The sequence below is a fragment of the Accipiter gentilis genome, chromosome 31 (genome assembly GCF_929443795.1).
Source record: "Accipiter gentilis chromosome 31, bAccGen1.1, whole genome shotgun sequence".
In the NCBI taxonomy this organism is placed as follows: Eukaryota; Metazoa; Chordata; class Aves; order Accipitriformes; family Accipitridae; genus Astur; species Astur gentilis.
In genome coordinates, this window is record NC_064910.1 from 4956356 (window position 1) to 4975277 (window position 18922).

General features: G+C 47.3%; 1 protein-coding gene across 1 annotated transcript; it reads right to left on the reverse strand.

The window, feature by feature from the left end:
• Positions 1 to 354: 354 nt before the first annotated feature.
• ECRG4 (ECRG4 augurin precursor) lies at positions 355 to 18401 on the reverse strand. Its single transcript, XM_049834358.1, has 6 exons — positions 18251 to 18401; positions 6069 to 6133; positions 5277 to 5374; positions 4526 to 4573; positions 2686 to 2843; positions 355 to 761 (listed from the first exon to the last, which is right to left on the reverse strand). Exons 3-6 carry the CDS (start codon positions 5359 to 5361, stop codon positions 600 to 602), a joined length of 453 nt encoding a protein of 150 aa, XP_049690315.1. The 5' UTR covers positions 5362 to 5374; positions 6069 to 6133; positions 18251 to 18401; the 3' UTR covers positions 355 to 599.
• Positions 18402 to 18922: the final 521 nt, after the last annotated feature.

Sequence of the window (18922 nt, forward strand, 5' to 3'; positions counted from 1 at the left end):
GTGAACGTCTGTGTCCTTGCCCCAGCAGGCACTAGAAGTGCCACGTCACTCGGGTCTGGAGGGCTGTGCGCAGTAGGTATGGAAATAGCAGAGGAGGCAACAAGGCAGGACTTCAGTTGAGAGGAATGGGGTTTTTTTTCTTTTCTCCCCAAGAATAATAGGATTTATTTGTTGACACAAATCTGAATGAGCAGGCACATCTGAAATGTATTGGCTTATATTATGTATTCTATATGCCAAACTAGATGATAAAATGTAATTTTGCAATTGATTGTAGGAGAGGAAATGGAAAAGCCCTTTGAAAAGGAATCTGTAGTAATACAGTTGGAATGAAACTTGCTGTTACAAACTCTACTAAATAATGGCAACCTGTTTATTTTATCAAAAAAGCTTTATTTCTATAGCACTTTATATATAGTGTACTACTAAGTAATGATAATTAAAAAAAACTTCATGTTGCTTGCTTCGAAGTCTGGCAGTTCCTTTACTCTTGCTATTTTACATGAATAAAAGGAAAGCAGGGTCAATTCTGACTGAGGGAGGACTCAGCCTTGCCCAACGCAGCCCTATAGGCACCAGCTATAGCAAGATAAATGGCATTAGTAATCATCATAGTTGACACCTGCTCCATGCCTGAAGGTGTGTGGATTTCGTGGGCCAATTGGGGAATCTTCATCGTAGTGGTGTTGGTAGTATCCACCGTAGTATTCATTACGAGCACGCCCTAAGCTTGTCCAGTAGGAGATGTCATCTTCAAATTTCTGCCAAAAAAAAAAAAAAGAAAATACTTGCTTTCCAAGCCTGGAACTTTACAACGAAGAGAGTGAAACAGAAGCGGTGCAAGAGGTTCTCTTTTGGAAATTCAGATCCTTTGTGTATTTGTCAAAATGGGATCTTTAGATCTGAGGGGTTTTGTGACTTGCACCTACCTCTTCTATGGGATTATCAGGGTCTGGAGTGCAGGAATTGTCCTGCCCAGCCCCACCTGGGACCTCCCCTCTCTGCCTACCGTCAGGTGCTTAAACCGAGAGCGTCTGCAACTGAAACTTGCACTGAGCACTTTTAATATTTCTATTACCTTTTCAGTGGTGGACTATAAAAACATGTCACTGTTTTGCACTTCAAAGGTTTGGTTCTCCATTGCCCCGTGCCTTTAGATACGATGCCCCTGACTGCAAAGTGGGCACGACAGGCTTTTGTTTTATGCCTGTGATCTTTCACTCCCATTTCGCATGGGTAAAAACGAAGGTACAGTGCAGCCTTCTAGCTATGGAAACGCAAGAAGCGGTTCAATTCTGCTCACAACAGCAGAGGAAAAACTGTGTGCAAGGATATCAAATACTTGCCAAGCCAAAGCCTTTCCATCTGAATGACTCTTTGGAAATATTTTTGGCTGAGATTTGAAAAAAAAGTTTTGCAAAATACACAATGGGTAAGTATGGCCCAAGTCCTTTGCTGGAACAAACAGTTATTTCATTGTTAAAACTGTGTCTTAATACCCAAGAAAACCTACTAAGTGGATTCATTGTATCCCACAACAGACCTCATTTCAGTTTTTGAATTGCACACAGGAACTCTGAGGAGAATTCATCTTATGTGCATGGTTTGTCCTTGTTACTTACTTCTTGGTATTTGCCCCCAGTCTTCAGTTTCTGATGCATAAAACCACTTTTCCCATTTTTCCTATTCCTGTTGGGGGAGGGGGGATATAGCCATGCTGTTAAAAAGTCACTTTTATCTGCATAATGGCCGGGAGGATACACAAAAATGTATCCTTCATTATTTCAGTCCAAGCAAAGGATTATTTTTCTAATTGTTCCAGCTTTGAAAATGAGTGCATTCATCTTCTAAGCAATCCACGTAGCATGAAGGCCCAAAATGTACTCCAGTTTGCCTGTGCCAATGCAATCTTGTTAAATGTATTCATGCAGCTGACAGAAGCCAAGAATTCAAGATCTATAACTATTTTTACCTCTTATTAACGTAGAAATTATTCCACATGTGGGACTGCAACTAAATGCACATTTTTTGCCCCATTTCGCCTATTTCAGCATCTGTTTAGCAGAGCTGGGAACTCCTGATTCCACTCCAGTGTTCTTACAAATTAACTTTTTTTAAAAAATGTATCCTCATTTGAAGGGAGGTTGGCTGCATGTTATTGAATGGTTTTCCTTCCACATTTCGAGTGGAGGCACAGCTGCCAGCGCTCGTGATGGTCAGGAGCTGCCTGCGCCTGCATTTGGTGGGTAATGTTAGTGCAGTTTCACTGAGGAATGCCAGTCAGGGCCAGCATGGTGTGGATTTCTCACCATGTTAAAAAAAAAATTGATTAGGTTGAGGCTGCCAAATTAATTTCCTGAAATACGATTGATTGCTTTGGGTCTGGCCACCTATTTCTCAAAGCAAACTTTGGTTGCAATTCATTAAGCTGAAGTCCAGTAGCAGCCAAGAGCTCCACGTGAGATTTTGATGTCACTTTTTTTCGATTAACAACGCAGGAATCTCTAACAAATAACGGACCTTCTACTTCTGTGCAACATTTGCTACTTTAAAAAAAAAATAAAAATGGCAGTATCTGTGAACAGAAGCCGGGCAGCTTCTCCCCAGGTGCCCCCGTGGCTGTGCATCCATGCTCACAGCCGCGTATTCTAAAGCTTTACCAACCCTTGAAAGCCTTATGCTCACCGCCTCGTCGAATCCCAGGTAGAGGAACTGCTGGTACCACTGCTGCACGTCGGGCTGGCTTCTGTCCCAGAGCTGACGCCTCTGCCGTCTCAGGCTGCTTAGGAACTCCTTGGCCACCGCTTCTTTCACTGACACCTCGGACTTCGTGGCAACAGGGGCTGAAATTAATTCCCCCCCCGGCCCCCCCCCCCCCAGAAAAAAGGCATGCCAGGAAATTTTTAGTCAGCCTGAAGCGTACAGCTTGCAGCAAGAAAATGCTTCTCGTATTATGCCATCACGTTTGTGCTTGGCAGCGCGACGCGTGTAGCAGCAGTAACAGTAATAAACCCAGGAATCATCGATGTAATAGGATTTCTCAGCTGCCCTCATTCTCTTAGATTTTCAAAAAGCTCTTCTGAGCTCAAGGACAGAAGCTAAGTGAGGTATTTCAATAAATAAACTCAGCCTCAAGGAGCATATACACAGCGTGTTTGTGCTTTGTGGAGAGAACAGGAGACCGGCCTCTGTGTGCTGCTGTTACAGAAATGGGAACGAAGATGAGAGGTGGAGTTAAAAAGCGTGGAGAAGCTGGAGTAACACCAGTAACAAGCTGGTGAAGGGAGGTGTACCTCGGAAAAGTATGGATGTGAGGACCGGCTAGCCCCCTGCCATGCACAGAAATGATAAAACGTGGTAGGATGTTTGGTCATCCTGTGAAACAAGAAGCACAAGTAGGAGGAATGTCTTGGCTTTAGAGGGTTCGCTGCAATGAGGGAGAGACAAGAGCTTGGGTGCGGATGAGTATTTTCGGAGGATGCGAGGGAAGAGGCTGGAGCAGACAGGGAAGTCAGGCGGAGACGTGAAAACCATTGAAGCGGGAGCCGGGCAGACTCAACGGGGGAGGCAAAGAACTGCAGCGGGCAGGAGAGTTGAGAGGTAAAAGTGATGGATGAGTTGTTGCGGGAAGAGTGGGAAACGGCAGGCTGCCCTGCAGTGATGAGCTGGAAACTGATAACTCGCCGTGGGCTGGAGCTGGGTGTTATTACTGGGAAGCGGGACAGCGGAACAAATGCCGTGTGAACGAGCCTTACACGTGGGACGCTGCCAGCGAGGGAACCAGTACTGCGTACTTAGCCCGCTCGCTTTAGTGCCCAACTGGAAAAGGGGAGCGAGGCTGGAATTAAGTGGCTGCGTGCTCCCTCCATCACCAATTCAAGGCTTTGCAGCTCTTCCCGGTCTAGGCCATGTTGTCTGCAGGCTCCAAAAGCCTTCTCCTGGATGGTCCCTCTCACCAGGGGACCTGAACAAAGAAGTGGACTGCTGCTGGACTGCATAGAAAGCAGTCTGCCAAGAAGGGGCCAAGAGAACAAAGGGACCAAGTCAAAGCATCGCGAGCAAGCCCGCTTTGCACGTTTTCTTCTCTGCACCTGAGCCAGCAGTCTTTCCATGCATTGTAAGTCCTTGGAAAAAGCTTGTGACTTCCCAGAATAAACCAGATAAATGCCGCGGCTGCTGTGCACATGCTGGAAAAGGTAGGCGCTATATGCTGCGCAGAGCAAAACACAGGCATGCTGCCTGAGGCTGGGAAACTTGGTTTTTGGAGGGGGCTGCGGTAAGTAGAGCCTCCAGCCTTGCCAATTCCGAGTCCCAAACGGACACGCGGGCACAGGCTCCGTACGTGCGGAGGTTTTGGTACGGTACGTAGCGAGAGCGGCTGTGAGCTACCGGCTTTGAACGGGGTGTTGTACGGTGCTCCTCTGCCCGCCTGCTTGGAGCCGGAGTTAGAGGGACAACACTTTGACCGATAGCAACTGCCTCAAAGGAAAAATAAGGGAAAGCACTTTGCTGTCTCTTTGCTTACCTTGGCGTTTCTGAAGCATCAGTTTAAGCTTATTTCCCCTTGAAACATCTAGACAAGTAAAAATTAAACACATCCATTTACTAAAAAGGAAATAACAACCAAAAAAAGATTGTATCTCAAAAAATACTGGCATTATTTTTGCCACACTTCCAGCTCGACATCAAGTTTCTCCCACTGCCTCCCTTTGCTCCCATTTCCATGCTCGAGCGCAACATACGCTGCAGGGAAGCTTCTGACACTACGGCATGCTCTCCCCAGCAATTCTTGGCCAGGGTACCCCAATACTGGCCTTCTTCACCAATTAAATTATTATATTTTGCAGCAGAAGACCACAGCTGGTCCCAGGACCGTGACACAGTGTCCAGGGTGGCAGGATAATCCTGGAAAACCCTAGTCACAGGGAGCGAGGGGTATGCTAACAACCACTGCTGCAGAATTTTTCTTTGCAGAAAAGTCCCAAAGCACATCAAAGCTGTTGTCCTGCTGAAGCCTTTTCCCAGAAGGGATCCAAGGCTTTAATTTAGCCCGGGGCTAGGCAGTGCAAAGGAGACCTGCGAGTACTCAGCTGCTCCCAAACGCTTTATTCACTGGAAAACAAGCTCTTTAAAAAAAAAAAAGTTCAACTTGCACAACTTCTGGAGGGACTGAAAGCGTTCACCCACACGGGAGGCCAGGGGAAGGCTTTTTCCTACTCCCTGGGACATTTCGGTTTAGAATTTCCCTCCCCGCACCCCAGCCCGCACTCACTCACCGGGGGCTGTGCAGAGCAGCGGGAGGAAGATGAGGAGGAGGAAGGCAGCCCTGGGCAGGGCCCTGCGGGGGCACGGCAGCGGCATGGCGGTGACCCACCTGGGCGGGAGGAAGATGGAGATGATGGAGCCAGAACCGGAGCCGGAGCGGTCCGACCCGACCCGATGCCACGGGGAGGGGCAGGGAGCGCTCCCGGTATCGGCAGCCGTGGGCTCCCGTGGTCGTGTGCCCTTTGCGTTCAAAGGTGGAGTGAGATGAGTTTCGGCAGGATGAGGCATCCAGGCTTTTGTTTGGCATGGCACAGTTTGCCAGTTCCCAGCAGCGGTTTGGGGGGGGGGGGGGGGGGGGGTTGGTGGTGGTTATGCATAATCCAGTGCAACTGGCAAAGAACTTTTAGCAACTCATGCAGGCTTTTCTTACAGGGGACTTAAAAAAAAAAAAAAAATAGCCGTAGCACATCACTTAACGTTTCTCTACACGTAAAACCCGTTTGTCAGTTGCCTGTAACAGCAGACGAAAAGCAAGAGCTTGTCTTGGTGGGAAAACAAAATCAGAATCGACCAAAGGTGGCTTAGTTCAGGTTTTTTTCTCCCTCTCCCTCCCTCCCACCCCTCAAGTCCACAGAAAACCACAATGCATTTTAACCGCTCAGCTTTAAAAAAATAATTCGGCTTTCTTTTTCTACATATAGACAGGTTTAGCTTATAGTAAGACCTCAGGGACCAAAAGCCGAACTCACAAACTGAAAGTCCTTGCTCAGCAGGATCGTAACTGTAATGGTGCCTAAACTTACGCTGCCTTTTCCTAATTCGGACTTCAGCTTCCCTCGGCGAATTCAGCTTCTCTCAGCTCCTTCCCCTGCAAATGCCAGAAACGCCCCAGATGAATCCTAGCGAAATCCTTGCCCGTCCTCGGACACAAACCTCTCTCTTCCCTCGCGGCAGAGACCCGCGACACTTTACGGGCGTCTCGCCTCCTGCTGAAGCTGTGCCAGGGTCCAGCCGGGAGCGCAGGGGGAATTTAAGGGGGGGTGAAGAAGAGCCGGGCTCTCTCTGTAACCTGCTTGTGAGAAATCTGGCAAGCGCCAGGGCATCGGCTCCCTGATCCAAGGATTGTTTCCAAATTGGTTGCAGATCAGTACATGTACACACGGTATGTATATTGTAGTTGTATATAAATACGTATATTGGATACGCGTCTATATATACGTATACGCGTGTGTATGGCGAGGGAGCTGTGCGGTGGTGTGGCAGCTCCCCGTGATGAGATGAGGAGCCCGTCAGTGCTATTTTCAGGCACAGCTAATTGTGGGAGCGGGAGGAGACCCTGTCGCTGGCTTTCCCACGCATCATAAAACGCAGAAGCGGCAGCGGCACGGGTTCCCCGGCCTGAATCGTCGCTTCGGGTGACCGTCCCCGTCGCCCCGCGCATCTCTCCCCTTGTGAAAACCGTACTCGGTGCTGCACCCAAAGCCCTTCCCCTGCCTCCCTCCATCCCCCAGCACCCTTGAGCTCACGCTCGGGCCTCTCCGCTCATCCCGGCTGAAGCGGCAGCAGCAACACCTTGAAAAATCAATGTGGTCTCTCCAGCCGAAGTGGCTCAGAGGGGCAGAGCAACTCCCAGACCCCTGCGATGGAAGCACTCGCATAGGAGACCGGTGTCCCAGCTCAACTCCCATGCAACTGGGAAGCAAAATTAGTTTGTCCTTTCTGTCGCTGCTTTTGAGTGTTGGGTTTTTTTCCCCTACAGCCCCATGTTTCGAGTGGCAGTGGACTTAACACCGTGTGTTGGAAGCAAACGCCCCTTCTGCTGAATCAACGCACTCTTTCATCGGCTTCACGTTGCCAGCCTCTTCACTAAAACCACCCGAGGTTTTTGGATAGCTAGTTGCAGAATATAGCTAGAAGGGACAGAAGCGAAGAGCACATACGTAAGGCCACATGAAACAGACATGATGTAGGTAATTTATAAAACCAGGGCGATAACTCATGAATATTTATGGTCTGCTGCTCTACTGGTAATGGCAAAAGGTGTTTTGTTCTGCTGGTTGGTTTGTAACGAGCCTTGTGTGGGAGTTGGGCCTCTGCAGGACTTCAGGTACTTGGTGCCTCTGAGCCAAGGGAATACAAAGCACAAAACCTCCTCTGTATACCAAATATATCACGATGACTCAAGAAACCGCTGAGATAAAATGCTGTCTGGTGAAACCCAGAGAGTGGATTGACTCAAGTGCAAGGTTATTGTAGAAAATTGTTGCTCTAGTGGTGGAAGAAGTGATTGACAGAAGAATATAATGCTTAGGGTTAAACTGAGTGCAGTATCTTCCCAGAAGAGGTCAGTTTCTCAGTTCAAGGCACAGAAATTTTTGACATAAAGTAAAAAAGTTGTGTAAAAATATAACAACACTTATTTTCAAAGGAAGTGGTGAAAGGTGACGGGAATTTTCCCAGTAGCAATCTTTATTTCCTTTCTAGGTTGTTTTAAGGACTAAGGCAGCGTTGCCCTGGTGTTGTAGTAAGACACATTTTTTTTCTGCTGAGCTTGCGACTACTGCACCTTTATTGGAAGTATTTACCTTCAGATGAGTATCCATGCTTATTGATATGCCTGTGATACCCCTTTCTGCTATTTGCCACGTAAAACCACAGCCGCTGTGTGTGCAACTGCTACTGCGCTGTTTTCCTGGGCTCTATCAGCAGTGGCATCACCCTCTTTAAAACAGCACGGAGGAGTTTAAGGCTTGTCTTAGGGCTTGGTTTGCTTCCACTGGCACGCCGGTGCTGGGAGCTCTCTGCCAGCACGGCCCCGCAGCATCCCCGAGGGCTCTGGGTAAGCAAGTCTGCGCTAATGACGTCATTCGGTTAACGGTCTTTCATCACCACTGGTGATAATGGTAGACTCCTGGTGTCAAAAATTTGTTGAAAGAAGTTAATTAACGTCGTCAGCAGGACTGTTCCCCAGACAGCTCTGGGATGAGGAGTGCTGAGCAGGGCCCTTTTCACGCACCGTGTAAAACTCCGTCAAGCCCCTTAGCGTAATGAGGAACGCTAATCGGAGGGATGCCCGTGCCAGGATAGCAGGATGGAGCTGGCGGGTTTTGCCCCATCCCCAGCATGGGGCTAGGCTGTGGTCTTGCAAGCCTGCGTGTCGAGGCAGAAATCTGGGAGCAATCCAAAAGAAAGCCACTCTGAGCCTGACCTTGAGAAACAACGGGCAGGAGCCAGGCAAGGACCTCGACGGAGCCGGAGAAATCCCGATCGCCGAGCCTTACTGCCGGCCAGCGTTGTCTTCGGAGCCTGCAGGACTTTGTGTACGTTTTGGGGGGTAAGCAGATAAGGTTCCAGCTGATTTTTGTTAAACAGTTCTGCAACTCACTGCCTGTTTCACCAAACTGCTCAGGTGACCCTGTTTCCCCTGCGTCATCTCCAAGTTTACGTGTTGTGGTTTTAAGCCCGGTGGTTGCTACAAATTCCTAAAGCGGTGTGGGCGTGTGTGGCTGTTTAACAGATCTAAACTAAACCGGGGAAAAATCTCGGCCCCAAAGCATCACTGAATCTGTGTCTGAATGCTTTTATGATTATTGTACATTTTGCCTAAAATTAAGTACAGAGAGATTCCTGAATAGCAGAGTGACACCTCTGCTTTCGCACCTCATCACAGGAGCTGTTGGGAGAACTGTGTTGTGTTCATTAAAATGTAAGAGATAGCATCAGTAATAACCATTCAAGGATATTCAGAAATTCAAAGCACAAAAAAGGGTGTTAAAAAGGTTGATCTTGGATTCTTTCCTTCTTCCTTTATTAAGCTTCATGTTTTCAAGGATTTCAACACAATAATGTTTTTAAATGTAGTGTAGATTAAATGCTCATATAATCACAGGACTCCCAAAGCTGGATTTTCAAGGAAAAAAACCCACCAAATATAACAAGACTTATGATAAAATACTGGGACCTGGCATGAGCTTACTAACTTAGCAGGCAAATAGATAAGTTGGAAATTGGCCAAGGATTGCAGGAGATGGCACTTTGTCTTTTGCAAAGAAGCACCATGAAGATTTTGATGATCTGCTAAAATGACCCCTTTGATCAAGAACGGGGCAGCATTGAACAGTGTTCCCGACACCGAGAAAATTATTATTTTCTGTATATGAGGATTTTACAAAATCTCCCAGCCATATAGACCCGGTCGCTAGCCTTAGGACAGAGGCACTTGGCACCCCAGATTGCTTTCTGCAGCCTGTTCCAAGAAAACTGCAGGAGTAATGTTTTCCTTCCAAACAGAAGGAAGAACATTTAAGTCATTGGTCAGTTCTTTCCAAAACATTTTGAGTTTCATACTATTTCTCCCACTGCTCCAGAGTCCTCCTGATAGTGACAGGACCAGTCCCAAGTCCCAGGACAAACACCTTTAAGGAAAGTGTATTTGTTGCTGGCTATGAGTCTTGTTGGCCTCGACACATGGTTTGAGACACATTTCACCCACTGCGTCTCATCTGGTCGCACCATTACTTCGGTCCATGTCATTAATTAATATTAGTGTTTATATTTTCCATAGAAGATAGCTTAAAATACAGTCTTTCCCTTTTTTTCCCCTATGCTTGGCTACTGCTGGTATTTTCTGCAGCTTGTGGCTCACCCTGTCAGATAAGAAATGGTGTCTGTTGGTCTGTCCATCCTCCTCCCTTCACTAACTGACAGTGCTTTGCTGCCCTCACTACAGAATTAACCTTATTGCTCTCGTGATAAGCACAGTGAGAAGCAGATTAGTTCGGCAACATTATCTGATCACGGCTGCTTCTTTCTGCAGAGGGATACAAAAAATTCTCTCTCTAAGAAATCCTTCTCCTTTTTCACTGCCTCCAGTATATTTTTAGGATAAACCTGTAAGTATATAACAAGTCTGTGAGTCCGATCTAACAGGAAGGGAGATGGAGAGGGACTGTAGTACATTACATTACATGTCTTTTTACCACAGCCTGACTTCATTCGAATCACTCTTTCTTTTACTGCTGTCTCTTGGGACTCTTCCTTTTATGCTTCAGAACATTTTTTCTGGACTCTTATTTCTGAGCTATTTTTTACTTATTTTCATTCCCTTATTTTATTATTCACAACCAGAATGCACGCACATTCTTTAAAAAAAAAAAGAAGAAAAAAAAACCACCCAAGAAACAGGCTGCAACTGTTCAAAGATTAGTAAATGCAAAGTCATAAAACCTTAAATTTAGCAATTTGGTTTTAGCATCCCTCTTCCTACGCATTATTGCTGTCTTAATGGTTTGTACACGTTCTGGTTCTTTCCCCAAAACTCTGGGCTTACTCATGGGGTGGGTGTTAGTGATATAATAAAAAACGCTCTCTGACCTTGTGCTACAACATCTCATCAGTGACCACGCGCTGTTCACGGTGACCGAGCCCTTCCCTGAAGAACGTCCCATACCACCGCCAGCTGCCCTGTCCTGGCTGTCACGGTTTCCCTGTCTTCCCAAGCCCCCAAGCAAATCCTCATCACGAGAGCATGATTTCCTCCCTTGTGCTTCACCAGAAAGCTGTTCTGGGGACACACCACCATCACGTCAGCAAATGCAAGACCAGGGGAAGCTGCGAGAAGAGGAGTTTCTTGCAAGCCCAGCCACCTTCAAACACTTGGGCACCTTCATCACAGCTGGAGGAATATTCCTCCCTTCACCACCCGCAGCCCTAAACTCCTTTGCAAAACAGTGTAAGTGAGTCTCTTTGTAAAGGAGCCAGCCTTTCCAGTGCCTGGTTCAGTACCTTCTGATGAATCCAGCACAAACTGGAGGACAGCTGGGAACCGGGTCGTTCTTCCCAAGGCAGCTGCCTTACCCTGAAGAGCTTAAGTCAATGTGGTGGCTTGCTACTACCAAGAGAAGGAAGACTCTGCCCACTGCTACCTGGTCCTCCCCTTGTACCTGCACTGGCTCTAGTACTTCTAGGAGCCAATTCAATGTGCTAAAACAGCAGACCCACAGTCAGGTTTACTCTTGCTGGGTTAGTTTTCTTCAAGACTAGTGAGCTGCGATGGCTCAAGTAGGTGATTTGCAAGAGCTGGGGCCAAGGAAGAAGGGAGAGTATGGCCAGAAGTGAGACTGGGGTGAAACTGGTGAAACAGAACTTCTCCTTTTTGCTGGAGGAAGGTACTAGGTCTACCGCACCCTGTGGAATAGCTGGGGGTCGGGTTCAGTCGACGAGCCCGAGCAGAGCAGAGAGAGGGGTGATCTGAACGCACACCGATCCCATCCCGCCCGAGCACCCCACTCCGGTCGCCTCCTCTTCCCGGTTTGCATTTGAGCCTTCAGCAATGCCCAAAACTGCTCCCTTACAGGCCAAATCGGTGTCTTCGTGACCCTTTAGCAATGACTCGGATGCCTGTTAAATTTGGGCACGCTCCAGCGTGGATTTCTGCCTCTGTGGGGAAGTTTACGAGCAGAACGAGTTTGCTTGCGGAGGAGCAAAGGGCTTTGAAGCAGCGACAGGTCGGCTCGACCCAAGGTTTCCTTCCCGGTGCCTCAGTCCCAGCAGCGATGCGCGACAGCGTGGGAAGCAGGGCAAGCCCCACGCATCTCCGCTGCAACCTCACCAGCGTGGACGTAAGCCTCAGAGACCTGCTGGGACGCAGCGCACGCCTACTGAGCGTGTGCTTTAAAACTATTTTTTGTTCTTTTTTTAATTTGAAATGGGACAAAGTGGGGTCGTTTTCACGGGGAAGGCAAAGGGGCGCATCCCAGAGAGCTGCTGCCACCCCTCGCTCCGTTTGAAGCCCCTGTTTCAGAGCACGGGAGCCAGAACATCATCGCCTGAAGCCCACCAGGTATTTTTAGCATAAACAAACCAACCTGCGATCCCCTGCCTGCCTTCTCAGGCAGGTAGGAACCACACGGGCTGAAATCTTCAGCAGCACCACCAGCCTGCCTGAGGCAGGCCCCCGGCACGCGAAACATCTGCCCGAATGGTCAAAATACGGCAAAGTCATCCGTGGCGGAGGGCAGGCGATTGCCGTCTCCTCGGGTCGAACGTGAGCCTTTGGGAGCCTTAATAACAGGCAGCGCGTCCCAGCTCGGAGCACGGTTCTCAGGTTATCAGAGCAGAAACCTCGCTTGTCTTCCTGACGTTATCACGTGTGACCTTACACCTCTCTTGATCTGCTTCGTGGCTGCTCTTGCTGGCTCTGCTTTATATCTGCGCTTTCCAGTTTCACCAGCGCCCTGCCCGTGAACAAGCCCGCGCCTCTGTTCATCTGATGTTAGATTACCTTTCTGATTTACGGTTCGGTTTGTTTCCAGGAGAATGCACTTTCTGTAGTCTCTCCGTGCTGCTGCTGCTGCTGAGTAAGAGATCGTGACATCTTTAATCTTCCCGTAGGAAGCCCCACTGCACCCGGCTGTGCTCGGATGCCGGAGACTTCAAAGGGCGCGTGTGCCAACCTGGCAGTACCACGGCTGCGGGGTATGGAAATTTAAGGGGAGATTTTTTTTTTGCTCGTTGTAATCATTTAGGCATCTGTCCTGCCGGTATTCATGCATGCATGTATTTTTAATCATAAGCGCCCTACAGAATCCCATTTATCTCAGAAAGGTTAAATCCCAGTCTGCTGCCGCTACGCCTGGGTCTTGCAAAACACCGTCGTACAGAAACGTGGCTCCCTTGGAAGGGCAGGCGTCCCATCCCCGGCTCTTTGCTCTCCTGGGGCTGTGTTCGGTGGGGAACACCGCCGGGCTCCGATCCCAAAGCCCGGCACGGGGCCTGACCCAGCTCACCGCAGGGCCCATTAGTTCCGTCTGGGCTAATTAGGGCTGCACAGCTCCTGAACTCAAGCGGGGTCTCCTTCACCCAAGCAGAAGAACTTGTGCACGTTTGTGGATGTAGACAGGCTGCTGATGTCCCTGCTAGCTCCTCTTGGCGTTGACGTAATTGCTCTTACGCCCTGGAGCTCTTGCCACGGGGGATGGATGTGGCACGGAGGAGCTAATACGCTGCCATCCATCTCCAGCATGTGGTTTGCTCTCCGTCAGAAATGTGCTGGTGGGTAAGACATCCCCGTTCTGGACCAGACCAGATATACGCTTTAACCAGAAAGCTAATCTGCTTCAGAAATAGGAATTCTGAGGCTGTAATTCTTCAAGGTGGGGTGAGCGATTTAATCGCTTACTTCTACCAAAACCAACACAAAAGTCTTTTGCCTCTTTCTTTCTCAAAATCTGCCACTATAAACGCTTGTGTCCAACTCCTTTTTTTTTTTTTTTTCCAAGGACGACTGCGTGATTTTTGCTTTAAAGAACATTATCCTGGTTTAACATCTCTTCACACCCTGCACTGCAGCTCTGTAGTACTCTTCTAAGCAAAGGACAGTGACCGCTTTTCTATTAGGTAACGTTACCACCTAATGGCCACAATGGAAAGATGCTTTCACCTGGTAATTAGCAACGATGCAGAGGCTGTAAGTCTAATACGTATTAGCTGAACATTATTTGGAGCTGAGCAGGGTAATTACACAGTGATGCTCTGGTGACACTGATCTCTTTCTCTCCCATACGTGTCCAGGTTAGCCATACAGGAGTGAGTAAACACGCAGACAAACCTTCGAGGACTTCTTGTGCCTTAGAGAATTGACACGAGCACAGTAATGAGTACGTGATAGATCAGGAGAGGCCGTGCAGTGGTATCGGATTGTTTCTTTTCACTCAAATAATAACTCGGTTAGGAACATCTTCTTAAAGATGGTCATTTAAACTTTTATTTTTCATGTTGATTAATGCAGATGCAGGGCCAGTATGTAACATGCAGTATAACTTTGCTGTTGGTAATCACTTGTTAATCAGAAGCGGTAAGATCATAGAATCATTTAGGTTGGAAAAGACCCTTAAGATCATCAAGTCCAACTGTAAATCTAACACCGCCAAGTCCACCACCGAACCATGTCCCTAAGCACCACATCTACACATCTTTTAAATACTTCCAGGGATGGTGACTCCACCGCTTCCCTGGGCAGCAGGGAGGAGACAGGAGCAGCTAGGAGGCTTGCTGCCTTTTTCTTCAATGAAGAGAAAACCAGGGGAGCCCAGATCAGTCACGCTTTGAAGCATCCAGTACCTGATGTGGGAGCACATATTTCAGAGACCTAGCCTGGCCTGCTGCTGAGCTAATTTTAGGCACCAGGACAAGAAGAATCCTGGTCCTGTTGATTCAAATGCAACACTTGTTCTTGGGTTTAGTAAAATCAACACTTTACCCTTGATCATTTCATAGGAAATTTTTGTCATGGGGGTTTGGGTTGGCCATTTAATGAGAAATAGTGTTACAATTTAAAAAAAAAAAAAAAAAAAAAGCCCAATATAACCAAATCACTGAATCATTACAAAGCTACTAAATATGCCTATGGAAAAGGTTTTCCATAGTACTAATCTTACATGATGTATTAATTTATTTTTTACTTAAAACGAGCCATACTGAAATGTTTAGAGAAGAAGGAGAGAAATACACAGAAGAAAGAGAAGAGAAATGCACAGCAGAAAGAAGGGAGGAATACATAGCGGAGAGAAGACTTTTTATCTGAAAAACAGGAGCATATGGTTTAAGGTATATATTTTAGTAAAGAAGCCAAAACCCTCAAATCTCCACTACTGTCACCATTCCTATACAGTTCCCATCAAACCTACAGTCTCAATATGTGAAACAATCCATCAGTCTCCCCTAGCCATGGAGAGATCCTGCTGCCCAAGGCACAGATTGATTTCCCTGCGAGCGCGCAGACAACTCCAGGCTAGGCTAAAAAAAGAAGCAAAAAGTAAAACAAAGGCTGACAGAACACCTTCATTTTGGTTTCATTATGGACAAATTCCACCTCTTCTTATTTCATCAGATGTTTCTCTCTCATATTCATCTCTGGTTTTCACTTAAACATCACATGCTTTCGCTTAAAAATAAGTTATCACAAAGAGAACGAAACCCTTATATGTAAATAAACAATACAAACCAGGAATATTATTCAAAGATCTAAGCACATTCTCCACATAGCAATATATTGGGAAAAAAAAAAAAATATAATCTGCCTCTTCCCTCCCCAGACTATGTGAGCAGCTTCAGGAATGAATTATCCAAAATGATCTGAGGCTGAGTTTGTGACAAGAACAATTACAGTTATGAAACATGTATATTTTTTTTACCAATATTTGAATTCTGTGCACTGGCAATGCCTGTGCAGGTAGCAGAGCAGGCTCCCTTCTGGAGAGCTTATAATCTAATTGGATGTTTAATGGGCTCAGAGTCTAACTTGTGAGGGAATATCTATCTATCTATCATCTCGGATGGGTGTTAACAAGCACGTGGAATGTATAAGACATTTTTCTTGGACAACACTGGAACAACTTCAGAAGGATTGTCTTGGACTACGTGGATCTTTCTTAATCAATGAGGGAGGGAGGGTGGTTCTTGCTAAAAGACAGTCTCTGTCACAAGTACTCTTCTTGACCCTGAAACATGAGTTTACACAGGGATGTCAGAGGATCTGAATTATGTAGGTGGTCAGCCCAGAGTGATGCCTTCTAGCCTTGAAATCAATGCATCTGTCTCAGATGCGAAAGGAAGGAAAAGACAGGCGGTAGCGTAGAGTTTGTACATTTACAAATCGCCCATGAAATTGATTGCTCCATATTTACACAAAAATGTCAGCCAAAGCCAACTTTCCCTCAACCTAACCGTTATCGTTTTCCCATCAATTGCACGGCAGTGGTTTCAGGCAATATCTGAAAAAGGACGACGGCTGATGACTATGCTACGAGGAGCGGAGGGGCTGCAGGCGAGCAGCAGAGCAGGCAAAGGGTGGTAGCGTAACAGATCGGAAAGACCAAGGGGCAAGAGCGGGACCCAATTCTGCAAGGCCTTGACAAATTACATTTACTCTCAGAAGTGAAAGACTTGTGTCTCCTGCTGAGGATGAAAGCTGCGTGGCGAGTGGTGAGAATATTCTCTGCAAGCACAGCCCTCGCAAAGCAGAGTAACAAAGAAAGAGGTGCGTTTTCCCATTGCTACACCGCGACCCAACCATCAGACTGGCTGACTGCCATAGGGATGGACTGACATAAGGGCTTATCCTTCCTATAAGTGAAAATCCAGGTTTGATCCACGCTCTGTTAACTGTTCGGTTCCAAAGGCTTTAGCATCTTTTCTCAGTAACCACACTTGGCAATCAATATTTTCAGAAGCTGTTGACACAGCCTTAAAGGCATCCCATCTATGTCTATCAGCAGAGAGCTGCTCATCTCCGTATATCCGCATTAGCATTCACAGGGAATGAAGCAGTATTAGAAAAAAGATATTGAGCATAAGACCTCTAAATAATACCCGCACGGATTTATTACAGTGTCAGTGTGGTGCAACATCCAAATGAACATTCAGGAGAGAAGCCCCAGAAAATATCAGACCCCGCACAGCTTCTTCCAGACAACCCTTCTGTACATCATTAAGTCTTGCCTATAGAAAGTCAAGCCAAACACAGCATGCAAACATTTCTGTATTCCAGCCTGTGCTAAATAAATGTTTTCCCCTATTGTTTTTTAATGACAGATGTTTCCCTTTGAATCTTCATGCACTAGCACAGGTCATCCTACTGTCCCCTTAAAATTCTGCACTTGTACATGAATGCAGGTGAATAAACCGCAGCAGTCAAACATGCAGACAAGTGAATAGACCCCTGCATGGAAAATTTTTTTAAAACACTGTCTGTCCATCACCCTTCCCTGCACTTGCTAGGGGACAATGTTCTTCCACCCTACTCTCACATTAAAAGCTTCCTTAAACCAGCTAGATTCCTAAAATGCCCAGAGTCAGACTTGTTCAGGAGAGCTCTCCTCTCGCTTAGGCATTTGTTTGAGGCCGAGAATATTGCTTGGCCTAAAACAAGACCTTGGCAGGTCTTGGCAAGAGTTCAGCTCAATGAGTCTAGGAGAAGTCGGTGCCTGATTTAACCGCGTGCCTCCAAACAGCAACCGCAAAGCAGGCTGCCTCTCCCCAGTCCCCCAGCCCAGCATTTCCCTGCACGGCCGCGTTCGTTAGCCGGGGTCGTGGTGAATCGTCACTTCTGACCCTTTTAATCGGTCCAGCCGGAGGGATGCAGCAGCTGGGCTGGGACACGCGTGCCCTGTGGCTGCGACTGCATCGCCACGCTGGCAGAGTACGCCTTCCGCAGACCTGGTTCAAGTCCTCAGGTTATATCTGGACTAGGAGCTGGTAAAAACCAGCCTTGGGAGGGGGAGCAACCGAGCCGTTACAAACATATTAACTGATGATCAGATCTGAGGATTAAAAGTATAGTGTGGCCGCTGCCTTCAGCTTGCTTTCAGGAATCACAGCGAAGCTAAGCTACTCAGTCTCCAAGCTTGCTTTTGTAAAAAATAAATATTTTCTCTTTTTTCCCTGAACATGGCATTCTTAACTGCACCTATAAATTACTTCTTCAGTCCTCTTGCATAGCAGCACGGAAGGCAAGTTTTGAAATGGAATCTGACAAATCTACAAAAGTATGTAAACCATAAGGCATCGGTGCTACAAACGGCAGCTTTCATTAAAGTAGTGATTTTTAGTTATTTCCTCGTTGGTCAGCTGCAATAAAGAAAATATTAAGAAACAAACAATAGCATTACCAAAGACTCTGCTAATAGCCCTCTACATCCACTCGCTTCTAGTATTTTCAGCCATCTCCTCTGCTGTGGAGTGTGTATTCACACCCTGGCGTGCACACACACACGCGCGTGCACAGACGGACAAAGAGCATCCTTCCAGCAAGGAAAATACCCTGCATGAGACTACAGACCGCCAAAGAATAAAACATTTATTTACGACACCCCACACTTGTTGTCAGGGCAGGAGTAAGACACCACAATAATTTTTTCTGAAGAATACTGACATGTTTTTGACATTCCTCCCCTTCCTCCAGCAAACAAATATTTTATCAGTTTACCTTTAAAATAATACGCTTCCTGTCTCCTTCCCAAATGCCTGGCCAGAAGAAATGACCTTTCCTGCCACAGAACAAGTTTCTCTTTATTTCAGCATGTCTTGCCTCCCGCAAGGAGGGCAAGAAGCGACCGAGGCTGCGAGCGCGGGAGCCGCGGGACTGCCGGGGATGCCGGGCGTGAAAGGCGCGTTTATTCTGCTTCTCCCGAATCCCGGCCCCTCGGCTGCAGGCGTCTGCTGAGCGCTCCTTGGACCAAGTGCGGAGAATCACATTTCTGCTTAATCAGGCCGGCTGCCTGGAGAAAGATGATTGCAAGCAGATGTACCCATGTTCTCATCTGAAAGGAATTTGGGGTTTTGTGTCCGCTGTAGGATGAGCGGCCGGCTCCGGGGAGTATTTTAGTGCTCTTTAATTTCTTGCAGGTGCTGGAACCGGTATGCATCGGTGCAGCAAAGCTGAGACCCAGCATCCAGGAGGTGCGTGGAGGGATGGCACACCTAGGGTCAGCAGGAGGGCCAGAGGAGAAGTCACGACCGGCAGGCTCGTGTTACTGCAGGAATTTGTAAAGACCCGTGCTCCAGGTAAATGCCAGCCGTGTTCAAAACCTTGCAAGGCTGCAGCAGCAAAACTATGTTTTACTCCAGGCGCAGTGGTTTTTACCTCTTGTTACGGGGC

Excerpts from the sequence above, each read along its gene's own strand:
- ECRG4 (XM_049834358.1), bottom strand. The coding sequence starts at position 5,361 with ATGCCGCTGCCGTGCCCCCGCAGGGCCCTGCCCAGGGCTGCCTTCCTC. Across the intron at positions 2,844-4,525 it reads GATGCTTCAGAAACGCCAAG|CCCCTGTTGCCACGAAGTCC; the intron begins GTAAGCAAAGAG and ends AATTAATTTCAG. Across the intron at positions 762-2,685 it reads ACCTGGGATTCGACGAGGCG|AAATTTGAAGATGACATCTC; the intron begins GTGAGCATAAGG and ends TTTTTTTGGCAG.